Source organism: Eriocheir sinensis, chromosome 18 (genome assembly GCF_024679095.1).
Source record: "Eriocheir sinensis breed Jianghai 21 chromosome 18, ASM2467909v1, whole genome shotgun sequence".
Classification (NCBI taxonomy): Eukaryota; Metazoa; Arthropoda; class Malacostraca; order Decapoda; family Varunidae; genus Eriocheir; species Eriocheir sinensis.
In genome coordinates, this window is record NC_066526.1 from 13,432,483 (window position 1) to 13,454,982 (window position 22,500).

Here is a 22,500-nt window from a genome sequence, read left to right on the forward strand (position 1 = left end):
GCGCGCACGCACACACACACACACACACACACAAAAAAAAAAAAAAAAAAAAAAATCCGCACTTCCTGCTATATATATATATATATATATATATATATATATATATTATATATATATATATATATATATATATATATATATATATAGAGAGAGAGAGAGAGAGAGAGAGAGAGAGAGAGAGAGAGAGAGAGAGAGAGAGAGAGAGAGAGAGAGAGAGAGAGAGAGAGAATGCCCGACTTGCAACAGGATTCAGTACCACAAGATCCCCTTCCTCCCCCTCACTAGCAGCAACAACAACAAGAGTACTACAGGTGCGCCTGACCTTTTAATTAAGTAATATTTCAAGGTCGCTTCACTGAGCTTTCTAATTACGGCTGAAAAATGGAAGAGAGAGAGAGAGAGAGAGAGAGAGAGAGAGAGAGAGAGAGAGAGAGAGAGAGAATCGATGTGAGCAAGTTTAATCTGGTCCTACTACTTCCAACTTCTTTTTCCTCCTCCTCCTCCTCCTCCTCCTCCTTCTTCTTCTTCTATTTTGGTTCCTGTGTTTTTTAATAGTTATTCCTCTTCCTCTTCCTCCTCCCTCCTCTATTTTCTTTCATCTCCTTCTTCCTCCTTCTCCTCCTCCTACACACACACACACACACGACCTATCATGCAAATCTATTAGTTACGAAAAATTATCTGCAGTCATGATAGCTGTGTGTGTGTGTGTGTGTGAAAATATTTACGGTTCCCAACATCATTATTATCATCTTCTTCTTCTTCTTCTTCTTCTTCTTCTTCTTCTTCTTCTTCTCCTTCTTCTTCTTCTTTTCTTCTTTTTTCTTTCTCCTTTCTTTTTATTTATCATCCTTATCATATATTTTTCTTCTTTATTTCTCCTTTCTTTAACTTTTTTTCTTCTATTATTTCCTCCTCCTCATCATCATCTTCATTCCTCTTCCTCTTTTCTTCTTCATCTCTTTTCTCCTTTTATTTATCCCTCCTATCATCATCATCATCATCCCTCCTCCTCCTCCTCCTCCTCCTACTCTTTTCGAGGTCACGCTTGAGGTCAGGATATTTAAGGCTTGGGTCAAGGTCACCAATTTGGGGCTGAATATCGTAATTTACCTCAGACATTCATTGACCTCATGGGGGGGCAGGAGGAGGAGGAGGAGGAAACATGGAAACATGGAAACGGACTAGCAGGCAGCAGAAAGCCTGTTGGCTCATTACTAGGCTGCCTGCTTTCAGTGATTTAATCAATCCGTTTGCCATAGGAGTGGCTTGCAGGGAAGGATTAAAGCACTTGTGCACCTAATCTTGGATACGTTCAGTTCACTCCCGATGCAGCAAAGTGGCGATCAATGCGTTTCTTGAATGAGTTGATGCTCTCTGCGCTAACCACTTCTGCAGGAAGGCTGTTCCAGTGGCGAACAACTCTATTCGAGAAATAACTCCTGCCGATGTCGGTATTGCATCGCTTTGCTTGAATTGTTTTTCCGTTGTTTCTTGTTCTCAGGTTAGTTTGTAGCGTGAAGAGCTTGGAGTGATCAACGTTGCTGAGCTTGTTCAGGTACTTAAAGACTTGTATAATGTCTCCCCGCAGTCGTCTCTTTTCTAACGTGAAGAGGTTGAGTCGCTCGAGTCGCTCTTCATAGGGCTTCGTCCTCAGTGATGGTATCATCTTCGTGGCGCGGCGCTGTACTCTCTCAAGTAATTCAATGTCTTTCCTGTAATTTGGAGACCAGAATTGCACGGCGTGTTCCAGGTGGGACATTACCAGCCAATTATACAAGGATAACATAACTCCCGGCGTGGAGGAGGAGGAGGAGGAAGAGGAGGAGGAGGAAGAAAATGATAGCGATGGAGAACATATAAAAAGAAGAAGAAGAAGAAGTAGAAGAAGAAGAAAGAAAAAAAGGAGGAGGAGGAGGAGAAGGAGGAAAGAAAATAAAAAAAATACCTTGAAACTTGAGACAAAACCGTGTGCCACAGAGAACATAAGAACATAGGGAAACTGCAAGAGGCCGGGTGGCCTACACAGGGCAGCTCCAGAATCCCCCCCACTACTCACGATGGGTGAGATGTAGTTACAGGGGTTACAGGTAGAGGCTTGATCCTCCTTATACCGGCGGTACTAGGCACGCACCAGTACCCTGTCACCTTACTGCACCCACACCTCACTGCCACCTGACGTCCTCGTCCATGTAGCTATCCAGTCTACTCTTAAAACAAGCTATCGTCCCTGCACTAACTAAGTGATTGCTGAGTCTATTCCATTCCCCCACCACCCTATTACTAAACCAATGCTTGCCTATATCTCTCCTAAATCTGAGAGAGAGAGAGAGAAAGAGAGAGAGAGAGAGAGAGAGAGAGAGAGAGAGAGAGAGAGAGAGAGAGAGAGAGAGAGAGAGAGAGAGAGAGAGAGAGAGAGAAAGTAATTAGTGTTCTTTTCACGTTTGTTTCCGGATGAGGTGTGTGTGTGTGTGTGTGTGTGTGGACGCCAACATATGTATACACGTCACCTTTCTCTCTCTCTCTCTCTCTCTCTCTCTCTCTCTCTCTCTCTCTCTCTCGATCAAGCTCCACCACCACCATCATCATCACCAGCACCACCAGCTTTCCGTCAGGTGTTCGTGATATTGACTAGAAAATGAGGTAAATGTAATGCAAAGTGGTAATTAAAAAGGTGCGAATGGTAATCTATTAAAAACAGGTGTGTCGTAGACAGTTGAGTCACCCCACTAAAAATGTATATAAAAATTAAATTTGTTTTATATATTCATTTCTACGGTTGATTTTTTTTTTTTTGGCGATACTGCAGAACATAAAAATAATAAATGGTAAAAAAGATAACAATGAATGAAGAGATGAAAGGGAAAAGAAGAAAATAGTGACCAAATAGGAAAGATCTAAAAAATGAAAGAGGAAACGGAGAGAAGAAAGAGAAAACGAAGTAAAGAAAGGAGAAAAAAAAAGAGCAAAAGAAGATAGAAAATGATAGAAGATAAAACAAAACAAGAAAATACAAAGAAAAAAGAAAAGATAAAATGAGAAACGGATAATGAACGATAAAATAAATAAAAAAAATATACAGAGAAGGGAAAGAATGAAAGTAAGATAAAAAAAAAGATAGAAACGATAAAAAGATAAGAAAATAAAGATGCAAAATAAATGAAAAAAATAAAATAAAACGGAGATATGAAGATTAAGAGAAATGAAAGAGACTTGTTAATGATGATGAGCAAGGTGTCAGGTATCTTATTTACCTTCTCCCCCCACCCCCACCCCGAAAAGATATAGAGGTAGTAAATTAGTGATATAACTGCCGCCCACAACTAGTCAAGCGTTCGACATCTTTGACATTAATAAAACAAGAAGAAATGAAAAAAAAAGAACAGAAAAGATGATAAAAAGAAAAAGATATGAAATGCGAATGAAAAGAAAAAAGACGAAAAGAGCTAGAAAAGAAGGGAAGAAAGAAGGAAGAAAAAGATAAGGAAAGAGAAAAGAAAGAAAAGAGGTAAGAGAAGAAAAAAAAAGAATGAAGAAAAAGAAAGGCGGGAAAGGAGAAAGAAGAAAAGGAAGAAAAAAGAAAGACGAAAGAAATGAAAAGGAAAGTAAATGATAGATAAAAACATATACTAGAATAAAAAATAAAAAAACGAGATAAAAAAAAAATATTACTGAAAACAAGATAGGTATTTATGATTTTAATTACACCTAAAAAAAAAAAGTGAAAAAATTTAATGACATGATTCACCACCATTACCATCACCACCACCACCACCATCACCCCCATCATTATCACCACGTCATCACCACCACCACCACCACCACCATGGAGTCATTCACCAGGTGTTGTGTGTGTACTGGTAAAGTAAAAAAGGTGTGTGTGTGTGTGTGTGTGTGTGTGTGTGTGTGTGTGTGTGTGTGTGTGACTAACTTATGAACCCACACACACACACACACACACACACACACACACACACACACACACACACACACACACACACACACACACACACACACACACACACACACGCACACACTAGCATCTGTTCTCACTCGGTCTCTTTCCGTATTGCTGTGAACATCGAACTAGTGAGAGGGAAAGGCAGGGAGGACAAAGGTAAAGAAAAGGGAGAGTAAAGAGGGAAGGAAAGAAAGTGAAAGCGGGAAACAAAGGAAAAAAGAAAGAATTAAAAGTAGAAAATGCAGAATGAAAAAAAAATGTAGGAATGAATGAGAGAGACAAAGGCAAAAAGAAGAGAAATAAAGAGAGGTAAAATACAGCAAACAAAGAATGAGAGAAGTGAAAGGAAGAAACAAAAGAAAAACGAAATAATAAAGAAAAGAGTTAAAGGAGAGAAAAAAATAAACATTGAAAGGAAAGCAAAACGGAGAAAACAAAGGAAAAGGAAAGAACTAAAGAGAGAAAACTGAAGGAAGGAAAAGAAAAAGTGGGAAAGAAGGAAAAAGGAAGGAAACGAAAACGAAAATAGATAAAAGGAAAAAAAAAAGATACACATCCTTCTCACACCATGAAAAAAAATAAGGTTAAGAAAGAAGAAAAGTAAGTAAGAAAGAAAGAAAGTGAATCATACTTGTCACCCCACTACCCGCCCCTCTCTCTCTCTCTCTCTCCCCCCCCCCCCCCACACCTTTACTCACGGCCAATCAAGGTGGGCAGGTGTGTTGGGGACAAGCAAAAATGCATGCAACACAATCACTCTCTTTCTCTTCTCTCTTCTCCTTCTTTTTCTCTTCAATAACATTCTTTCCCCTTCCTTGTCTTTTTTTTTCTCTTCAATAACATTCTTTCTCCTTTCTCCTCTTTTTCCTTTTTTTCTCTTCAATAACATTCTTTCCCCTTCCTTGTCTTTTTTTTTCTCTTCAATAACATTCTTTCCCCTTTCTCCTCTTTTTCTTTTCTTTTTTCTCTTCAATAGCATTCTTACCCCTTCCTCCTCTCTTTTTTCTTCTTTTTTTCTCTTCAATAACATTCTTTCCCCTTCCTCCTCTCTTACTTCTTTTTCTCTTCAATAACATTCTTTTCCTCTTCCACCTTTTTTACTTCTTTTCCTCCAAATATTAATTATCTTATCCTCTTTTTCTTCATCACGACCTCCACCTTCTAATACTTTCTCTTTCTTCTTCCTCATTTCTTCTCCTCATTTTTTCTCTTCAATAACATTTTTTCCCCTTCCTTCTACTTTTCTTCTTTTCTCACAAGCATTATTTTATCTTATTCTCTTTTCCTTCACACCAACAACCACCTCCTTCTAACACTTTCTCTTCCATTTTCTCGCTTTTTTTTCTTTTTCCTCATTTCTTCTCCTTTTTTCCCGTCAGTAACCTTATTTCCCACTTCTCTTTTTCTTCTTCCTTACAAACATGAATATATCTTATCCTCTGTTTCCTCACTACAATCACCCCCTCCTTCTAATACAATGACAACAACTTATACTACTACTACTACTACTACTACTACTACTTCTACTCCTTCTTGCAATACAATGAGGAGGCGATGGCTGAGTGGTTAGCATGCAGGCGCGGTGTCATGAGATACCAGGGGTTCGCGTCCCGCCCGGTGCTACAACCTGACAACATCCAGTCACCCACATGCTGTCCTGATGACCGCCTATCAACCCGGACTCGAGCGAAACTCTCTAAAGACGAGCAAGTGTAGCTCCGGGGGACAGTATGAGTCAAGCAATAACAGCTTCACTATAAAACACTTGCCCGCGCGTAAAATAAGAAGTAAAGAAATTAATTATATATAGAAACACTTGTATAACGCTTGCATCTGTAGAGCATTTCACAGCTGTATAATACACCTCCATCTCCACCATCAACACCACCACCACTTTTTTTTTTTTTTACAGCAAAGGAGACCGTTCATGGGCTTAAAAAATAACAATAATGAAAAAAAAAGCCCGCTACTTACTGCCCCTAAAAAGATTAGAGGAGTGGCCGAAAGAGAAGTCAGTTTCGGGAGGTGTCCTGATACCCTCCTCTTGAAAGAGTTCAAGTCGTAGGCAGGAGGGAATACAGATGAAGGAAGATTGTTCCAACCATCACCATCAAGCTAACTCAACATATCGGTGGTGACTGTTTCTGGTGGAGGTGGGGGTGGAACTGGTGGTGGTGGTCTAGTTTTTTTCTGGTTTGTTATTGTGTTCTCTCTCTCTCTCTCTCTCTCTCTCTCTCTCTCTCTCTCTCTCTCTCTCTCTCTCTCTCTCGCTGCTCCAAAAACCAACAGAAGTGAAAGTATCAGGAATCAACCTGTTATTTATTCTGTACTTTTTACCCAAGTGACTTCCGAGGCTGATCCACATTCTTAAACGTTGTAATAAGATAAGGAACAGAAGCGATAAGGAATGCTAATAAGAGAGAACGTCAGTGTATTGAATAAAGGGGGAGGGGGAGGGGCTTCGGTGTATATAAATAAGGGAGGACGAATGTATTTAAAAGGGGGAACTTTAATGAATGAATCAGCTTTTGTGTTGCTCTGAGAATGACTTTGTTTTGGTTAGTGGTGAAGAGAGAGAGAGAGAGAGAGAGAGAGAGAGAGAGAGAGAGAGAGAGAGAGAGAGTTATATCTTTGCTAATTGCTTTCTATTTCCGTTAACAGGTAAACTCTATCGATAACCAGGTAAAAATATCTTGAGGAGAAACATAGAAGAAGAAACAATGTAAGGAAAATATAAGGAAAGAAAATATTAAGAAAGAGATATTATAAAGAACGAAGGAAAGGAGGAAAAAAAATAGTGAAAAATAAGAGCCAATAATTATATGAAAAGAGAAGAGGAAAAGTATAGACAATAATTTATAAGAAAAGAGAAAAAAGATGAAAAACATGAAATAAACAATGACAATAATTACATGAAAAGAGAAAAAAAAGGAAGGAGAGAAAAAACAAACAAACAAACAAAAACAGATAAATTCACAAGGAGGAATAATCTAGCACTCAGAAGGTTCAGAGCGGAAGGAAACAACAACAACAACAACAACAACAACAAGAGCATCAAATGTCACAAGACAGGAAACATACATGACACGCCTCAGTCTGTGTTGCGTGCGAGTATAGTTTGCGTGTGTGTGCCTGCGTGTGTGTGCGTGCCATGAAGCTCTCCATATAACCTCCACCAACCAGGAGTGAGGAGGAGGAGGAGGAGGAGAAGGAGGGGAAGAGGAAGAAGATAGCCAGCAAGGAGAGAAGGGAAGGAGGAAGAGGAGGAAGACCGACAACGAGGAGATAAGAAAGGAAGGAGAAGGAAGAGGAGGAAGATCGCCAGCAAGGAGAGAAGGGAAGGAGGAAGAGGAGGAAGACCGACAACGAGGAGATAAGAAAGGAAGGAGAAGGAAGAGGAGGAAGATATAAAGCACGGAGAGGATAATAAAGACATAAGAAGGAAGAGGAGGAGGAAGACAGCAAGTAAGGAGGGGAAAAGGAAGAAATAAGGAAGAAGAGGAAGATTAAGATAGCCAGCACGGAGGGGAAGAGAAAGACAAGAGGAGGAGGAGGAAGAGGACGAGGAAGACGGCCAGCACGGAGGGGACACGGAAGGAAGAAGGAGGAGGAGGAAGGAGGAGGGGTCGGATGGAGGAAGGAGGAGGAGGAAGAGGTCTCGGTCTCAAGCTCTTTACCTGCGCCCCGCGATACACGAAGCTGCCTACCTGTGGCGAGGTGAGTACGTACGAACACACACACACACACACACACACACACACACACACACACACACACACTTGAGGGTTGACAAGGTGATTTACTGGAGTTGTGTGTGCACATATTCGAGTCCACACACACACACACACACACACACACACACACACACATATACGAGGGGAGACAAGATGATGTATTGGGGTTGTGTGTACGTATTTGTCTACACACACACACACACACACACACACACACACACACACACACACACACACACATATGGACCACAATATATATGTCATTTCTTTTGTTTATATTTATTATTTCTCGTTTTAATTCTTCAATGTATACTACTACTACTACTACTACTACTACCACTATTTCCCTTCCTTCGTCTCTATTTTTTTTATTTTCTTATTTATCCTATTACTGCAAGTTCCAAAAAGAGAGCGTTCCTATTCTAAATCTTCTTTTCTTTTCTCCTATTACTACTATCCTTCCTCCTTTTCTCCTTCTCCTCCTATTACTCATTTGTTTGAGTCTAAAAGAAATAATCCACAAGTTGCCGTTAGTAAATCAACTCGGTATAAAGTTAGAGGTAAAGATGACCACATTCCCATTTTCTTTGATGTGTGGCAGCGAGCGAAGGGAGACCCACAAGGCGGGGTAATCACCATCGTATTGACCAGTGGCTCTTAAACTCCTCACTACCACGCTATATCTAAGAATAGGTCACTCCTCTCTCTCTCTCTATCTTTTTATTTTTTACAGGAAAGGAAGCAGCTCAAGGGATTAAAAAAGGTGAAGAATAAAAAAACCGGCTAAAACCTGCTCCTAAAAATAAAATAAAAAATAAATAAAAAAATAGAGTGGCTAAAAGAGAAGGCAATTTCGGGTGGAGACGTGTCCTGATAGCCTACTACCCCTGCTACGCCCCCCCCCCTTGTATATAGATAAAATTACCTCCCGGGTTTATTAACAATGGTAGGCTTGAATAGACTATAAAAAAAAACTAAGTAATAAAGGCGGTATTTTTTTTCATAACTTTTTAATATTAGCTCGTGGTCTTAAGATAATGTCAAATACTTCAACAACAGAGACTTCGATTTTTCCTCACTTTCCGACCTTCCATTAAACTTTCCTTTCCTCACTTTCCTCTCTATTCTCATTTTCCGACTTTCCTTTCCTCATTTCCCAACTTTCCTCGCTTTCCGACCTTCCATTAAACTTTCCTTTCCTCACTTTTCTCTCTATTCTCATTTTCCGACTTTCCTTTCTTCATTTCCCAACTTTCCTCACTTTCCGACCTTCCATTAAACTTGCCTTTCCTCACTTTCCTCTCTATTCTCATTTTCCGACTTTCTTCATTTCCCAACTTTCCTCACTTTCCGACCTTCCATTAAACTTTCCTTTCCTCACTTTCCTCTCTATTCTCATTTTCCGACTTTCCTTTCTTCATTTCCCAACTTTCCTCACTTTCCGACCTTCCATTAAACTTTCCTTTCCTCACTTTCCTCTCTATTCTCATTTTCCGACTTTCCTTTCTTCATTTCCCAACTTTCCTCGCTTTCCGACCTTCCATTAAACTTTCCTTTCCTCACTTTCCTCTCTATTCTCATTTTCCGACTTTCCTTTCTTCATTTCCCAACTTTCCTCGCTTTCCGACCTTCCATTAAACTTTCCTTTCCTCACTTTTCTCTCTATTCTCATTTTCCGACTTTCCTTTCCTCATTTCCCAACTTTCCTCGCTTTCCGACCTTCCATTAAACTTTCCTTTCCTCACTTTCCTCTCTATTCTCATTTTCCGACTTTCCTTTCCTCATTTCCCAACTTTCCTCGCTTTCCGACCTTCCATTAAACTTTCCTTTCCTCACTTTTCTCTCTATTCTCATTTTCCGACTTTCCTCATTTCCCAACTTTCCTCGCTTTCCGATTTTCCTCACTTTCCTCTCTATCCTCACTTCCGACCTTCCCGACTTTTCCTCATTTTCCGACTTTCCTTTCCTCATTTTCCGACTTTCCTTTTCTCTCTATCCTCACTTTCCTCTCAATCCTCACTTTCCGACTTTCCTTTCCTCACTTTCCTCACTTTTCCTCACCATAATCCTGTTTGTTAGTTTTAATTCTTCGTTTTCACTTCAAAATAACCTGCTTCTATGTTTTTCTTCTTCGTTCTCATACGGAAAGCACTGATAGAGAACGAGGAGAATGAACAGGGGAGCAGAAAACGGGAAAAACACAAAGAAAACGAAGAAAAGAGAACAGATTTATAATGCCCCCCTAGAGGAACCCCCTCCCCCAACACACCCTCACCTTATACCCTCCCTTATTACACCCCGACCCAAATTCTCCCCCACACCCTCACCTCACAGCCCGGGTATAGACCAAAGACAGTAATAGGCTAAGTCAGATCGTATTCTTTCTCTAAACATATACATTTTTTCTTTACGTAGTTTAAATCGTGTATTCTTCTGTACATATATACGGTTTGACGCACCCCCCAGTATAAGAACCATTGGTATAGAAAGTAGTAGGCTAAATCTGATCCTATTCTTTCTTGATATTACATCTACGTTTATTTATCTATATTCTAACCGTGCATTCTTCTGTATAAATACGGTTTGACGCACCCCTGAGTATAAGAACCATTGGTATAGACAGTAGTAGGCCGAGTAGGCTAAATCATATCATATTCTTTCTCAATACTACATCTACGTTTATTTATCTATATTCTAATCGTGTATTCTTCAGTACATATACGGTTTGACGCACCCCCGAGCATAAAAACCATTGGTATAGAGACTATAGACAGTAGTAGGCCGAGTAGGCTAAATCATATCGTATTCTTTCTCAATACTGCATCTATGTTTATTTATCTATATTCTAATCGTGTATTCTTCAGTACATATACGGTTTGACGCACCCCCGAGTATAAGAACCATTGGTATTGAGTCTATAGAGAGTAATAGACTAAATCATATCGTATTCTTGCTCTATAATACATCTACGTGTATTTATCTATATTCTAATCGTGTATTCTTCTTGTATATATACACGGTTTCTTTGCGTTATCTCTTATAGTGGTTATTTTCGTTATATCGATATATTGAAGTCATGTCGGCTCGTTTTGGGGTAACGTGAATGTTTTTCCTAATGGCGTTGATATAAGGGATTATTTTATTTGTATTTTTCGTGTTAAGATTCTTTTTTTTTTTTTTTTTTTTTTTTTTGGTAATGGTGGCGATATGATTTTTTCGTTCGTATACTTGGTTTTATAGGTTGTTTTTATCCTTTTTTTTTATAATGTTAGTGGTACCATGAAATAACCGGGCGGAATCGGAACTTTTATTTTACATCTAAGCAGTTATCGTAAGGCTTGCCTTTCTCAACTCTTAACTATTTGCATTTATTTCTAATCTTGATATTTTTCAACTTTTCATTTACATAATTTCATTAAGAAATTGATGAAATGAGAGAGAGAGAGAGAGAGAGAGAGAGAGAGAGATATATATATATATATATATATATATATATATATATATATATATATATATATATATATATATATATATATATATATATATATATATATATATATATATATATATATATATATATATATATATATATATATATATATATAAAATTGAGGTGACCTTCAGAGCTGCGTGAGGACTTTGATGAAAAAGGGAGGAGGAGGAGGAGGAGGACACTATAACAAAGGGTGTCACGTGATTTGTTGATGTGACACGAGTTTTCTCTCTCTCTCTCTCTCTCTCTCTCTCTCTCTCTCTCTCTCTCTCTCTCTCTCTCAAGATGGATATATAGATAGACATTTTGAGAGAGAGAGAGAGAGAGAGAGAGAGAGAGAGAGAGAGAGAGAGAGAGAGAGAGAGAGAGAGAGAGAGAGAGAGATAACACATTTAGTCAAAGGCGTATAGAGGGAAAACAATACACAGGCGAGAGATAGAGAGAAGCTGAATCTTATCACGAGAGAGAGAGAGAGAGAGAGAGAGAGAGAGAGAGAGAGAGAGAGAGAGAGAGAGAGAGAGAGAGAGAGAATGGGGGAGAGATCAATACCTTTCCATTATAAGATGTAACCCGCCAATTACGAGAGAGAGAGAGAGAGAGAGAGAGAGAGAGAGAGAGAGAGAGAGAGAGAGAGAGAGAGAGAGAGAGAGAGAGAGAGAATAAATGGAAGGGTGAGGGTGAAGAAGAGAAAAATAAACAATTTCTTTAATAAGGATGAAATTAAAAAGGAATTCTATGGTTAGAGAGAGAGAGAGAGAGAGAGAGAGAGAGAGAGAGAGAGAATATCTGTAAGAATACCCGCTCATACAAGCTTACAAACACACACACACACACACATACACACACATCTTTGTCCATTATTAGTTTCCCTTATCAACTATTGTCACTGCCTGTCAGGATGTACACACACACACACACACACACACACTCAGAGAGACAGAACAGTGATTACCGTCACTGAACAAGGAAAGAATCTGATGTGTTAGTGGCGGAAGGAAGGAAGGAAGGAAAGAAGGAAGGAAGAAGTGAAGGAGGAAGGAAAATATTTTGTGACGAAGAAAAAAATAAGGAAAAAGAAAACCTGACTCAGATAAAGAAGGAAAACGAACTGAAAAATAAAATAGAAAAAATGCAAAGAAAAAGTTAAAAATAAGTTGAATAAATATACGTAGTGGTGGTGGTGGTTGTGCTAATAGTGGTGGTGGTAGTAGTAGTAGTAGTAGTAGTAGTAGTAGTAGTAGTAGTGACGGTGATATATTTGTGTATTTAGCAAGAATAGTGGTAGTAATAGTAGTAGTAGTAGTAGTAGTAGTAGTAGTAGTAGTGACGGTGATATATTTGTGTATTTAGCAAGAAAAGTGGTAGTAATAGTAGTAGTAATAGTAGTAGTAGTAGTAGTAGTAGTGACGGTAATATATTTGTGTGTAGCAAGGAAGTGATAGTGGTGATGGTAATAGTGGTGGTAGTAATAGTAGTAGTAATAGTATTAGTATTAGTATTAGTAGTAGTAGTGACGGTGATATATTTGTGTATTTAGCAAGAATAGTGGTAGTAATAGTAGTAGTAATAGTAGTAGTAGTAGTAGTAGTAGTAGTAGTAGTAGTAGTAGTAGTAGTAGTAGTAGTGACGGTAATATATTTGTGTATTTAGCAAGAAAAGTGGTAGTAATAGTAGTAGTAATAGTAGTAGTAGTAGTAGTAGTAGTAGTAGTAGTAGTAGTAGTAGTAGTAGTAGTAGTAGTAGTAGTAGTAGTAGTAGTAGTAGTAGTAGTAGTAGTAGTAGTAGTAGTCGCAGCAAAGACCACTACCACCACCATTACTCATATGGCTACCACCACCACCACCACAGACTCCCATACACCACCACCACCACCACCATCACCGACACCACCACCACCACCACCCATCCTTCCCTTAACGATGGAGACCGAAATGGAGGACAAAAACGTCACCTCCCTTCCAAACCAGGTAGGTGGAGGAGGAAGAGGAGGAGGAGGAGGAGGAGGAAACATGGAAACATGGAAACATGGAAACGCAGGCAACAGAAAGCCTATTGGCTCATTACGAGGTTGCCCGCTTTGGTGATTTAATCTGCTCGACAGCATGGGGCCTGGGGAGCAGATGAAAGCACCTCGACATTGAGGAGTAGATGAAAGCACCTCGATATTGAGGAGCAGATGAAAGCAACTCAATATTCAGTTTACTCCCGACGCAGCGAAGTGACGGTCGATTCTATATTTGAAGGAGTTGATAGTATTCGCATTTACTACTTCTGAAGGAAGATTGTTCCAGTGACGGATGACTCGGTTTGAAAAGAAACTCCTTCCGATGTCTGTGTTACATCGACTAGACTGAATGGGTAAACCGTTATTTCTAGTTCTTAGGTTGGTTTGCAATTCAAAGAAATTGGAGTAATCGACGTTATTGAATTTTTTCAGATACTTGAAGACTTGAATCATATCTCCTCGTAGGCGTCTTTTCTCTAATGTAAAGAGATTGAGTCGCTTGAGTCGTTCCTCGTACGGTTGAGCCCTTAAGGTTGGTATCATTTTCGTGGCGCGTCGCTGAATCCTTTCCAGTAAATCAATGTCCTTTCTGTAATTAGGAGACCAGAACTGTACTGCATACTCGAGGTGCGGTCTTACCATGGAATTATACAAGGATAGCATCACGTCTGGCGTTTTACACTCGAAGTTCCTCGCTATGAACCCGAGCATAGTGTTGGCTTTGTTATATGTTTTGTACAGTGCTTCCCGTGTTTCAGGTCACTGCTGATAGTAACCCTAAGATCCGATTACTCCTGCATCGCTTGCAGAGGTCTCCCATTCATGATGTATGTGTGGTTACTATTTCTGGACCCAATGTGCATGACTTTGCATTTGTCAACATTAAAGGACATTTGCCATTTTTCCGACCATTCGATAATGTGATTGAGGTCTTTCTGAATGATTTCGCAGTCGGTCTTTGTGAGGGCCTTTCCCCCCACCTTAGTGTCATCAGCAAATTTCGATATTGTGGATTTCAGTCCTGATTCGAGGTCGTTGATATATATGATGAAGAGAATGGGTCCCAGCACTGACCCTTGAGGCACTCCACTTGTGACTGGAAGCCAATCGGAAGGCTGTCCGTTGAGTAGTACTCGTTGTTTTCTGTCGGTGAGCCAATCTCTTATCCACGCGATCAGATTGGCTCCAATGCCCGCCGAGTGCAGTTTCTTAAGGAGTCGCTCGTGCGGTACCTTGTCGAAGGCTTTCTGAAAGTCCAGGTATATAACATCACTGGGGATGTGGGCATCCCAGTTCTTATATATACCTTGGAAGAAGTCTAATAAATTCGTTAGGCAGGAGCGCTTGTTTCTGAAGCCATGCTGGGTGTCGGAGATTACATTATTGTCTTCTAGAAACTTAACAAGTTTGTCTCTAATAATCTTTTCGAGTATTTTTCCTGCCACTGATGTCAAACTTATGGGCCTGTAGTTTAATGCAACGCTTTTGTCTCCTTTTTGAAAATTGGTGTTACGTTCGCCATCTTCCAGTCTTCCGGGACCTTTTTCAATTGAACAGACTGGTTGAATATGTTAGTGAGTGGCTGAAGTATTTGTTGTTTAAGCTCTTTTAATAACCGCGGGGACAAACCGTCAGGTCCTGTTGACTTGTTCGTGTCGAGTTTATCCAAATACTCTTTCACTTCTTGGTCGCATATTGAGTCAATTTTCAAGGGCGTGATTCCCCTCGGCGGGTCAGGGTTCTCGGGCATGGTTTCGATGTTCTCGACTGTGAATACGGATGCGAAGTTACTGTTGAGGATTCTGGCCATCTGTTTACTGTCCTGAGTTGCAGCTCCAGTCTCGTCTGTCAGGGGACCAATATTTTGATTTTACTTTTTTTCGATCTGATGTATGTGAAGAATTTTTTGAGTTTGTCTTGATGTCACGCGCTATTTGTTTTTCGTAGTTGCGTTTACTACTCCGAATAAGGGTGCGACAAGCTCTGAGGCTGTTGTGGTACTGAGTACGGGCTTCGGCCGTGTCATTCTCTTTCATTAGGTTATAATTCCTTTTTTTTAAGTTTACCGCCCTTTTTATTTCTCTGGTCATCCACGGTGGATCTACGGCACCATTTACTCGCCTGGGTTTCGTCGGCACTGTAGCCTTTTCTACTCCCAAAAGCTTATCTTTGAAGTTGTTCCACACGTTGTCGATTGTATTGTCGGTTAGGTGAAGTTGGTCCCAGGTCGCAGAGGGAAGCAGCTCACGGGCTAGGTTGAAATTTGCTTTTTTGTAGTCTGGTATCACTGACGGATTGTCTACGAGTTTGTGACTTATGTTGACATTGAAACGGATTAAGTGGTGATCGCAACCGTTAATTTTTTCACCAACTTCACAGTCGCGAATGAGGTCGGGGTCGCTTACTAATACCAGATCCAGCAGATTGTTTTCTCTTGTTGGTTGAGTTACAACTTGAGTGAGGAGCAAGTGGAGGAAAATTAGAAGTAGCACGATGACTAGAAAGAAGAGGAGGAGGAGGAGGAGGAGGAGGAGGAGGAGGAGGAGGAGAACCAATTGGAGGAAAATTAGAAGTACGATGACCAGAAAGAAGAGGAGGAGGAGGAGGAGGTGGAGGAAAATTAGAAGTAGGGCGATGACACACACACACACACACACACACACACACACACACACACACACACACACACTTGCGGATGCGATCTAACAGACTCGGAAAAATCTGAATAGGCGAGTAACTTGTGAACAATGATTGATGGATAAGACTTAATGCACAACACGTATACCTTACACGTCCTAATTATTCGAAAAGAAAACCAGCTGGGTAACACTTGCTCTCAGGTACCTACGACATAAAACACACACACACACACACACACACACACACACACACACACACACACACACACACACACACACACACACACACTTGCGGATGCGATTAACAGCCTCGGAAAAATGTGAATTGTAGAGTAGCTTGTGATCGATTACAAAATGCAGGTATTGAGAGGTAAAAGTTAGTAGACATTATGTGTACCTTCAACGTCCTAATTATTCGAAAAAAACACCTGAGTAACACTTGCTCTCACGTACGTCTTAACACACACACACACATATATACACACACACACACACACACACACACACACACACACACACACACAAACATATATACAGACAGTTCATTACTTAGCGTTGCAGAGGTTGGCAAGACCGAGTGTGGAAGGGACGCAAAAGAAGACGAAGAAGAAAATAAGAACTTAAAGAATATAGAAAAAAATAACTGAGAAAATAATTAAGAACGAACATATCTGATGGTGACTGTTATGGTTATGGTGATAGTGGTGGTAGTGGTGGTGGTGAAGAAATAGTGAATGGGGTAGTAGTAGTAGTAGCAGTAGTAGCAGTAGTAGTAGTAGCAGTAGGCATTATTATATTCAGACTAATTTTCATAGATGAGAACAAATTACACGAAATTCCATAATTGCTACAAATGCCAATAATTATTAAAAAAGTGGTATACAATTTAATCAAGTAGTTTCTGAACGTATACAAGTGTTGGGTTAGCTGAGTCTTCTGAACCATATTATCTTGTCTAAAAAGTGACGTCAAAAGGAAACATTAAGAGAAGAACAGGAAAGAACTAATCCTCTGTCAATCCCCACCACCACCACCACCACCAACAACAACAACAACAACAACAACATCATCATCACCATTTCCACTAAACCAAAGATGGATATTGAGATGGACAAAGATGTTGATCCCTTCCGCCCATACAAGGTAGGTGGAAGAGGAGGAGGAGGAGGAGGAGGAGGAGGAGGAGGAGATGAAGGAGGAGGAACTTATAGGTGATGGTTGAAGGGGAATGAAAGGATAAACACACACACACACACACACACACACACACACACACACACACACACACACACAGTCACCTTGGGACTTCATTAACGCATCTGGCGACACACCTGCTCTAAATGCAAACAAATTCTCTCTCTCTCTCTCTCTCTCTCTCTCTCTCTCTCTCTCACACACACACACACACACACACACACACACACACACACACACACACAGAGAGAGAGAGAGAGAGAGAGAGAGAGAGAGAGAGAGAGAGAGAGAGAGAGTCAAGACAGAAACCTTTCAAGAAATCGCAAACTTCAACATCATCATCATCATCATCGTCATAATAATAATAATAATAATAATAATAATAATAATAATAATAATAATAATCTTACCTTTGCTTGATCCTCTGCAGATGTTGTTGTCCTTGTTGTTGTTGATTTAGAGAGGTTGTTTTCATCACCTGAGATAGAGACAAAGAGAGAGAAAATTTAATAATGATAATAATAATGAAAATAATAACAGTAATAACAAAAACAATAACACACACACACACACACACACACACACACACACACACACACACACACACACACACACACACACACACACACACACACACACACACACACACAAGCACGCAAAATCCCTCCCCCAACACACACACACACACACACACACACACACAAACCTTCAGACGAAGGAAGCCATAATTTTTATATACTTACCATGTGCGTGCGTGTGTTTGTCGTGGCCTCCAGTCGCTGCTTCATGGTCATGGTCGTCGTGGTGGTCGTCATGGAGGTGGTTACTTCTGGGGCGAGGGGTCGTGGGGGGGCGGGCGAGGGCGGGGGAGGGGGTGGAGACGCTACGCTTCCTGAGGGGGGCTAGTCGTCGTCCCCGTTGGTGGTGGTCGTTGGAGTCGTCCTTGGGTGTGCTGTGGTCGTCGTCGGGGTGGTGGTCGTCATGATGGTGGTCGTCGGGGGTGGCTGGGTCACTGGAGGCCGCAGGGTCGTCTCCAGAATGCCCCCCGTCTTGCCCGCCGTGAGAATAGTGGCATGTGTGGTCGTGGGGGCGGTGGTCGTGCGTGACATGTTCATCCCCCGCCTCGTGCTCATGGTCGTGGCCTGTTCGTCTCTGGAGGTGTCGTACTAGCCTGGCCATGCCCTCTGGTGTGATGACGACCCCATTCGCCACTGTGTTACGACCATGATCGGCGTAGCGGGCGAATAGGTGACGCAGATGGGGGTCGTTTGTGAGGAGCTGGTCATCGGTTGCGTTAGGCGCGGGGCAGGACTGGCAGGCCTTACACGCGACCATGAGAATCACAAACCACGGCACTAACACCGCCATTGGACCTCGCATATACGGGGAGCTTGGACAGGGAGTTGTACGGGCGGGCAGGTGTGACTATACTGGTGGTGGTGGAGGTGGTGTAGTGGTGGTGGTGATGGTAGCAGGTGTTGACGGCAAGCTCACCTTCTCGTCTCCTCTCCTCTCCACCAACTAACTGTGATACAAAACCCAACATTCACCTGCGAGGGAGAGAAAGACAGACAAGGTTAGCGCCATTTTACCTGGAGGAAGAGAACGGGGAGGGGGAGGAGGAGGAGGAGGAGGAAGATAAAAAATGATAGGACAGAAGGAGAATGAAAAGGAGGAGAAAACATGAGCTGCAGAAGAAGGGAAGGGAAGGGAAGGGAAGGATATGTATTTTTGAGGTCACAGCGTTGATGGAGTGACAGAGGGAATAAGGGAGGGAAGGGAGGAAAGGGGAAGGGTGGAATGTGGAAGGGAGGGAGGGAAGGGGAGGGGGAACGAGAGAGCGAGAAGGGGGAACAGAAACGAGGACAAAAGAATTATTAGACAGAAGAAAGAGACGGTAACATTATTAGGGAACGTAAGAAAAAAAAAAAAGGGATCATTTAATACGAGAAAAAAGACAAAAAGATACAACATAAGGAAGAAAAAATGGAGGAACTTGAACACACACACACACACACACACACACACACACACACACACACACACACACACACACACACACACACACACACACACACACACACACACACACACACACACACACACACAGAGACACAGCGTCTGAGTCAGAGAGATAGAGAGAGAGAGAGAGAGAGAGAGAGAGAGAGAGAGAGAGAGAGAGAGAGAGAGAGAGAGAGAGAGAGAGAGAGAGAGAGAGAGAGAGAGAGAGAGAGAGAGAGAGAGAGAGTATCGTGACAAAGAAACGAAGAAAATATGAATAACAACAACAACAAAAATACATCGAGAAATGAAAATGAAAAAAAAAATGTAAAAATTAGAACTGAGTAAAAAAAAAAAAAATCACAATAGGCCATTTCTACACCCAATTATTTCAACATCATTTTCATAGGCCTATCGCTTTCTCGGAATTAAAAGTAGGCCGGTTTGCTTTTTTTTAGGCCTATTGGGAAAGCAGGAAAGAGAAAGTGAAATAGAATATAAAAAAAATGTTAAGAGGTAGATTAGCATTTATAAAGGCGATAAGAGTGGTGTAACGTTGTGAGATTAGTATAAGAGGAGGAGGAGGAGGAGGAGGAGGAGGAGGAGGAGGAGGAGGAGGACAACGACGAGGAGGAAAGTTATCATATGTGTGTGTGTGTGTGTGTGTGTGTGTGTGTGTGTGTGAGTTGAATAGTAAATCTCTCTCTCTCTCTCTCTCTCTCTCTCTCTCTCTCTCTCTCTCTCTCTCTCTCTCTCTGTAATTCGAACACAAAGCTTCGTAAATTAAAGTCGAGGAAGAATGTCAAGGAGGAGGAGGAGGAGGAGGAGGAGGAGGAGGAGGAGGAGATTTAGTTGGTCTTTGTCAAAAGGGCTACTCTGTCTGTCCTTAATTCACATATTTGTCATGGTAATCTCTCTCTCTCTCTCTCTCTCTCTCTCTCTCTCTCGGGGGGCTGAGAGAGAGAGAGAGAGAGAGAGAGATAGAGAGAGAGAGAGAGAGAGAGAGAGAGAGAGAGAGAGAGAGAGAGAGAGAGAGAGAGAGAGAGAGAGAGAGAGAGAGAGAGAGAGAGAGAAAACACCTGCAAAATATTTCATTCATTACCCACTTTATATGATCACTCACTTCAACACACACACACACACACACACACACACACACACACACACATACAGGTCAATCCCCTTTCATTTACGTTATCTTATGAGTTCCAATATGCTAAAACTGACTGGTAACGACCTTAGAATTAATGACATAGCTTCCGAAACTTTTATGGTCACGATTAATGAGATTGAGGTTAAGGATCAAAGATAATGAGAAAGGGAGATCAGTTTTATATATCTTAAGGGTCCTAATGTGTTAAAATTGATTGGCAATGATCGTAGAGGTAACGACGTTGCTTCCAGTACTTTATGGTGTCACGATAAATGAGTCTGAGGTTAAGGAACAAGGCGAATTAGAGTGGATTGAAAAGAGAGATCGCTGTATTATCTTAAGGGTTCCAATATGTTAAAACTGATTGATAATGTCCGTAGAATTAATGACATAGCTTCCAGTACTTTATGGTGTCACGATAAATGAGTCTGAGGTTAAGGAACAAAGCGAATTAGAGTGGATTGAAAAGAGAGATCGCTGTATTATCTTAAGGGTTCCAATATGTTAAAACTGATTGATAATGTCCGTAGAATTAATGACATAGCTTCCAGTACTTTATGGTGTCACGATAAATGAGTCTGAGGTTAAGGAACAAAGCGAATTAGAGTGGATTGAAAGAGATCGCTGTATTATCTTAAGGGTTCCAATATGTTAAAACTGATTGATAATGTCCGTAAAATTAATGACATAGCTTCCAGTACTTTATGGTGTCACGATAAATGAGTCTGAGGTTAAGGAACAAAGCGAATTAGAGTGGACTGGAAAGAGAGATCGCTGTATTAAGGGTTCCAATATGTTAAAACTGACTGATAATGTCCGTAGAATTAATGGCATAGCTTCCAGTACTTTATGGTGTCACGATAAATGAGTCTGAGGTTAGTTCGGTAATCTTAACCGCTTTCGCGTCCCACATCAATTATTTCTACTGGCCGCAAAAGAGGTTGAATGCGTTCTAATGAGTCTTTTTTTTCTTTCACGTTCATATTGCAGAAGCTATGTTATACTACCACCTGGGCCATAAAACTACCAATGGAAAGACCCAAGACTCCCACGAAAGCCTTGTTAGAAAGAAATTGTGTGCTTTAAATGCGTTCTAATGAGTTTTTTTACGTTCATATTGCAGAAGCTATGTCATACTACCACCTGGGCCATAAAACTACCCCTGGAAAGACCCATGACTCCCACGAAAGCCTTGTTAGAAAGAAATTATGTGTGCTTGGCCTGGGAAATGTTTAAGAATATGGAAATAGGAAAAAAATAAGAAGGAAAGCGAATGACAAAGGGAGATCATTTTTAAACTTGAGTCCCTATAACGTATTAGTCAGGGTATTAAAGTGCAAAGAGGAATAAAGAGTGAGTCAATAAAGAAAGAAATAAGTAAATAATTATAGAGGTAAACCTGTCTCGTATTCAGGATTTGTGTTTTAGGTGAACTTTTTTTTTGTTTTTTTAATTGCAGTCACGAAGGTAAACAGCAGGTGAAGAACACGCGAAATTAGTCCTCCTCCTCTTCCTCCTCCTCCTCCTCCTACTACTACTACTACTACTACTATTTCTACTACTACTACGCCTCCTCTCTTATCTTCATCCTCCTTCTCCACTTTTTCTTCTTTTAAACCCTTCTCTTCTTCCTTCTTCTTCTCCATCTCTTTCTGCCTTTCCTTCCTTCTTTTCTCCTTCCTCCTTCAGATATTCCCTTTCCTTCCTCTTCCTTTCCTTCCCTCTGACCTCGTTCCTCATCCTCCTCCTCCTCCTTCCCTCACTGTTCTCCCTTTCCACCTATCCTTTCACCCTCTTTCGTTCTCACTCATCCCTCTTCCTTTTCCTCCCCCTCCTCTTTCCCTTAAATTCTTCCCCTTTCCTCATCTTTACTTTTTCTTTCCTTCCTCCTCCTCCTCCTCCTCCTTCTCCGCAACTTGTCTTCACTGAATGGCTAAAACTAAAGCCAATAATAGTAATAAAGATAATGATAATAATAATAATAATAATAATAATAATAATAATAATAATAATAATAATAATAATAATAATAATAATAATAATGGGGCGGAGTTGCCGGCTGGTAAGGTAAAATAAAGGCAATTACAATGACAAAAATAGAATGGGAAAAAAGAAAAAGAGAAAAAAAGAAAGAAAAAAATAGACCAAGCTGACTGGATGGCGCGCTGACATGACACACACACACACACACACACACACACACACACACATGTCCTTAATACTGACACTTGCACTTCTGTTTTGCAAGAGAGAGAGAGAGAGAGAGAGAGAGAGAGAGAGAGAGAGAATCACGTATAATAAAGACAGTATTAAGGAGAAA

General features: G+C 40.8%; 2 protein-coding genes across 9 annotated transcripts in view; one reads left to right on the forward strand and one right to left on the reverse strand.

Annotated features, from left to right (window-relative positions):
- The window catches only part of LOC127000329 (zinc transporter foi-like), a 62,591-nt gene that overhangs the window by 27,634 nt on the left and 12,457 nt on the right, over nt 1–22,500 (reverse strand). For all 8 annotated transcript variants that reach the window (XR_007753915.1, XR_007753917.1, XR_007753916.1 and 5 more), the window contains exons 2-3: nt 17,770–18,576; nt 17,437–17,504 (exon numbers count right to left, since the gene is read on the reverse strand). Coding sequence is in view for 5 of the 8 variants with exons in the window: in XM_050863926.1 (XP_050719883.1) it covers nt 17,437–17,504; nt 17,770–18,406 (705 nt within the window). In the remaining 3 variants the exon portion in view is untranslated. The remainder of the gene's footprint in view (nt 1–17,436; nt 17,505–17,769; nt 18,577–22,500) is intronic.
- Nucleotides 1–22,500, forward strand: part of LOC127000331 (zinc transporter 2-like) — a 48,697-nt gene that overhangs the window by 3,225 nt on the left and 22,972 nt on the right. The window contains exon 2 of the mRNA XM_050863929.1: nt 6,623–7,678. Coding sequence (XP_050719886.1) covers nt 7,592–7,678 — 87 coding nt within the window. The 5' untranslated portion in view covers nt 6,623–7,591. The remainder of the gene's footprint in view (nt 1–6,622; nt 7,679–22,500) is intronic.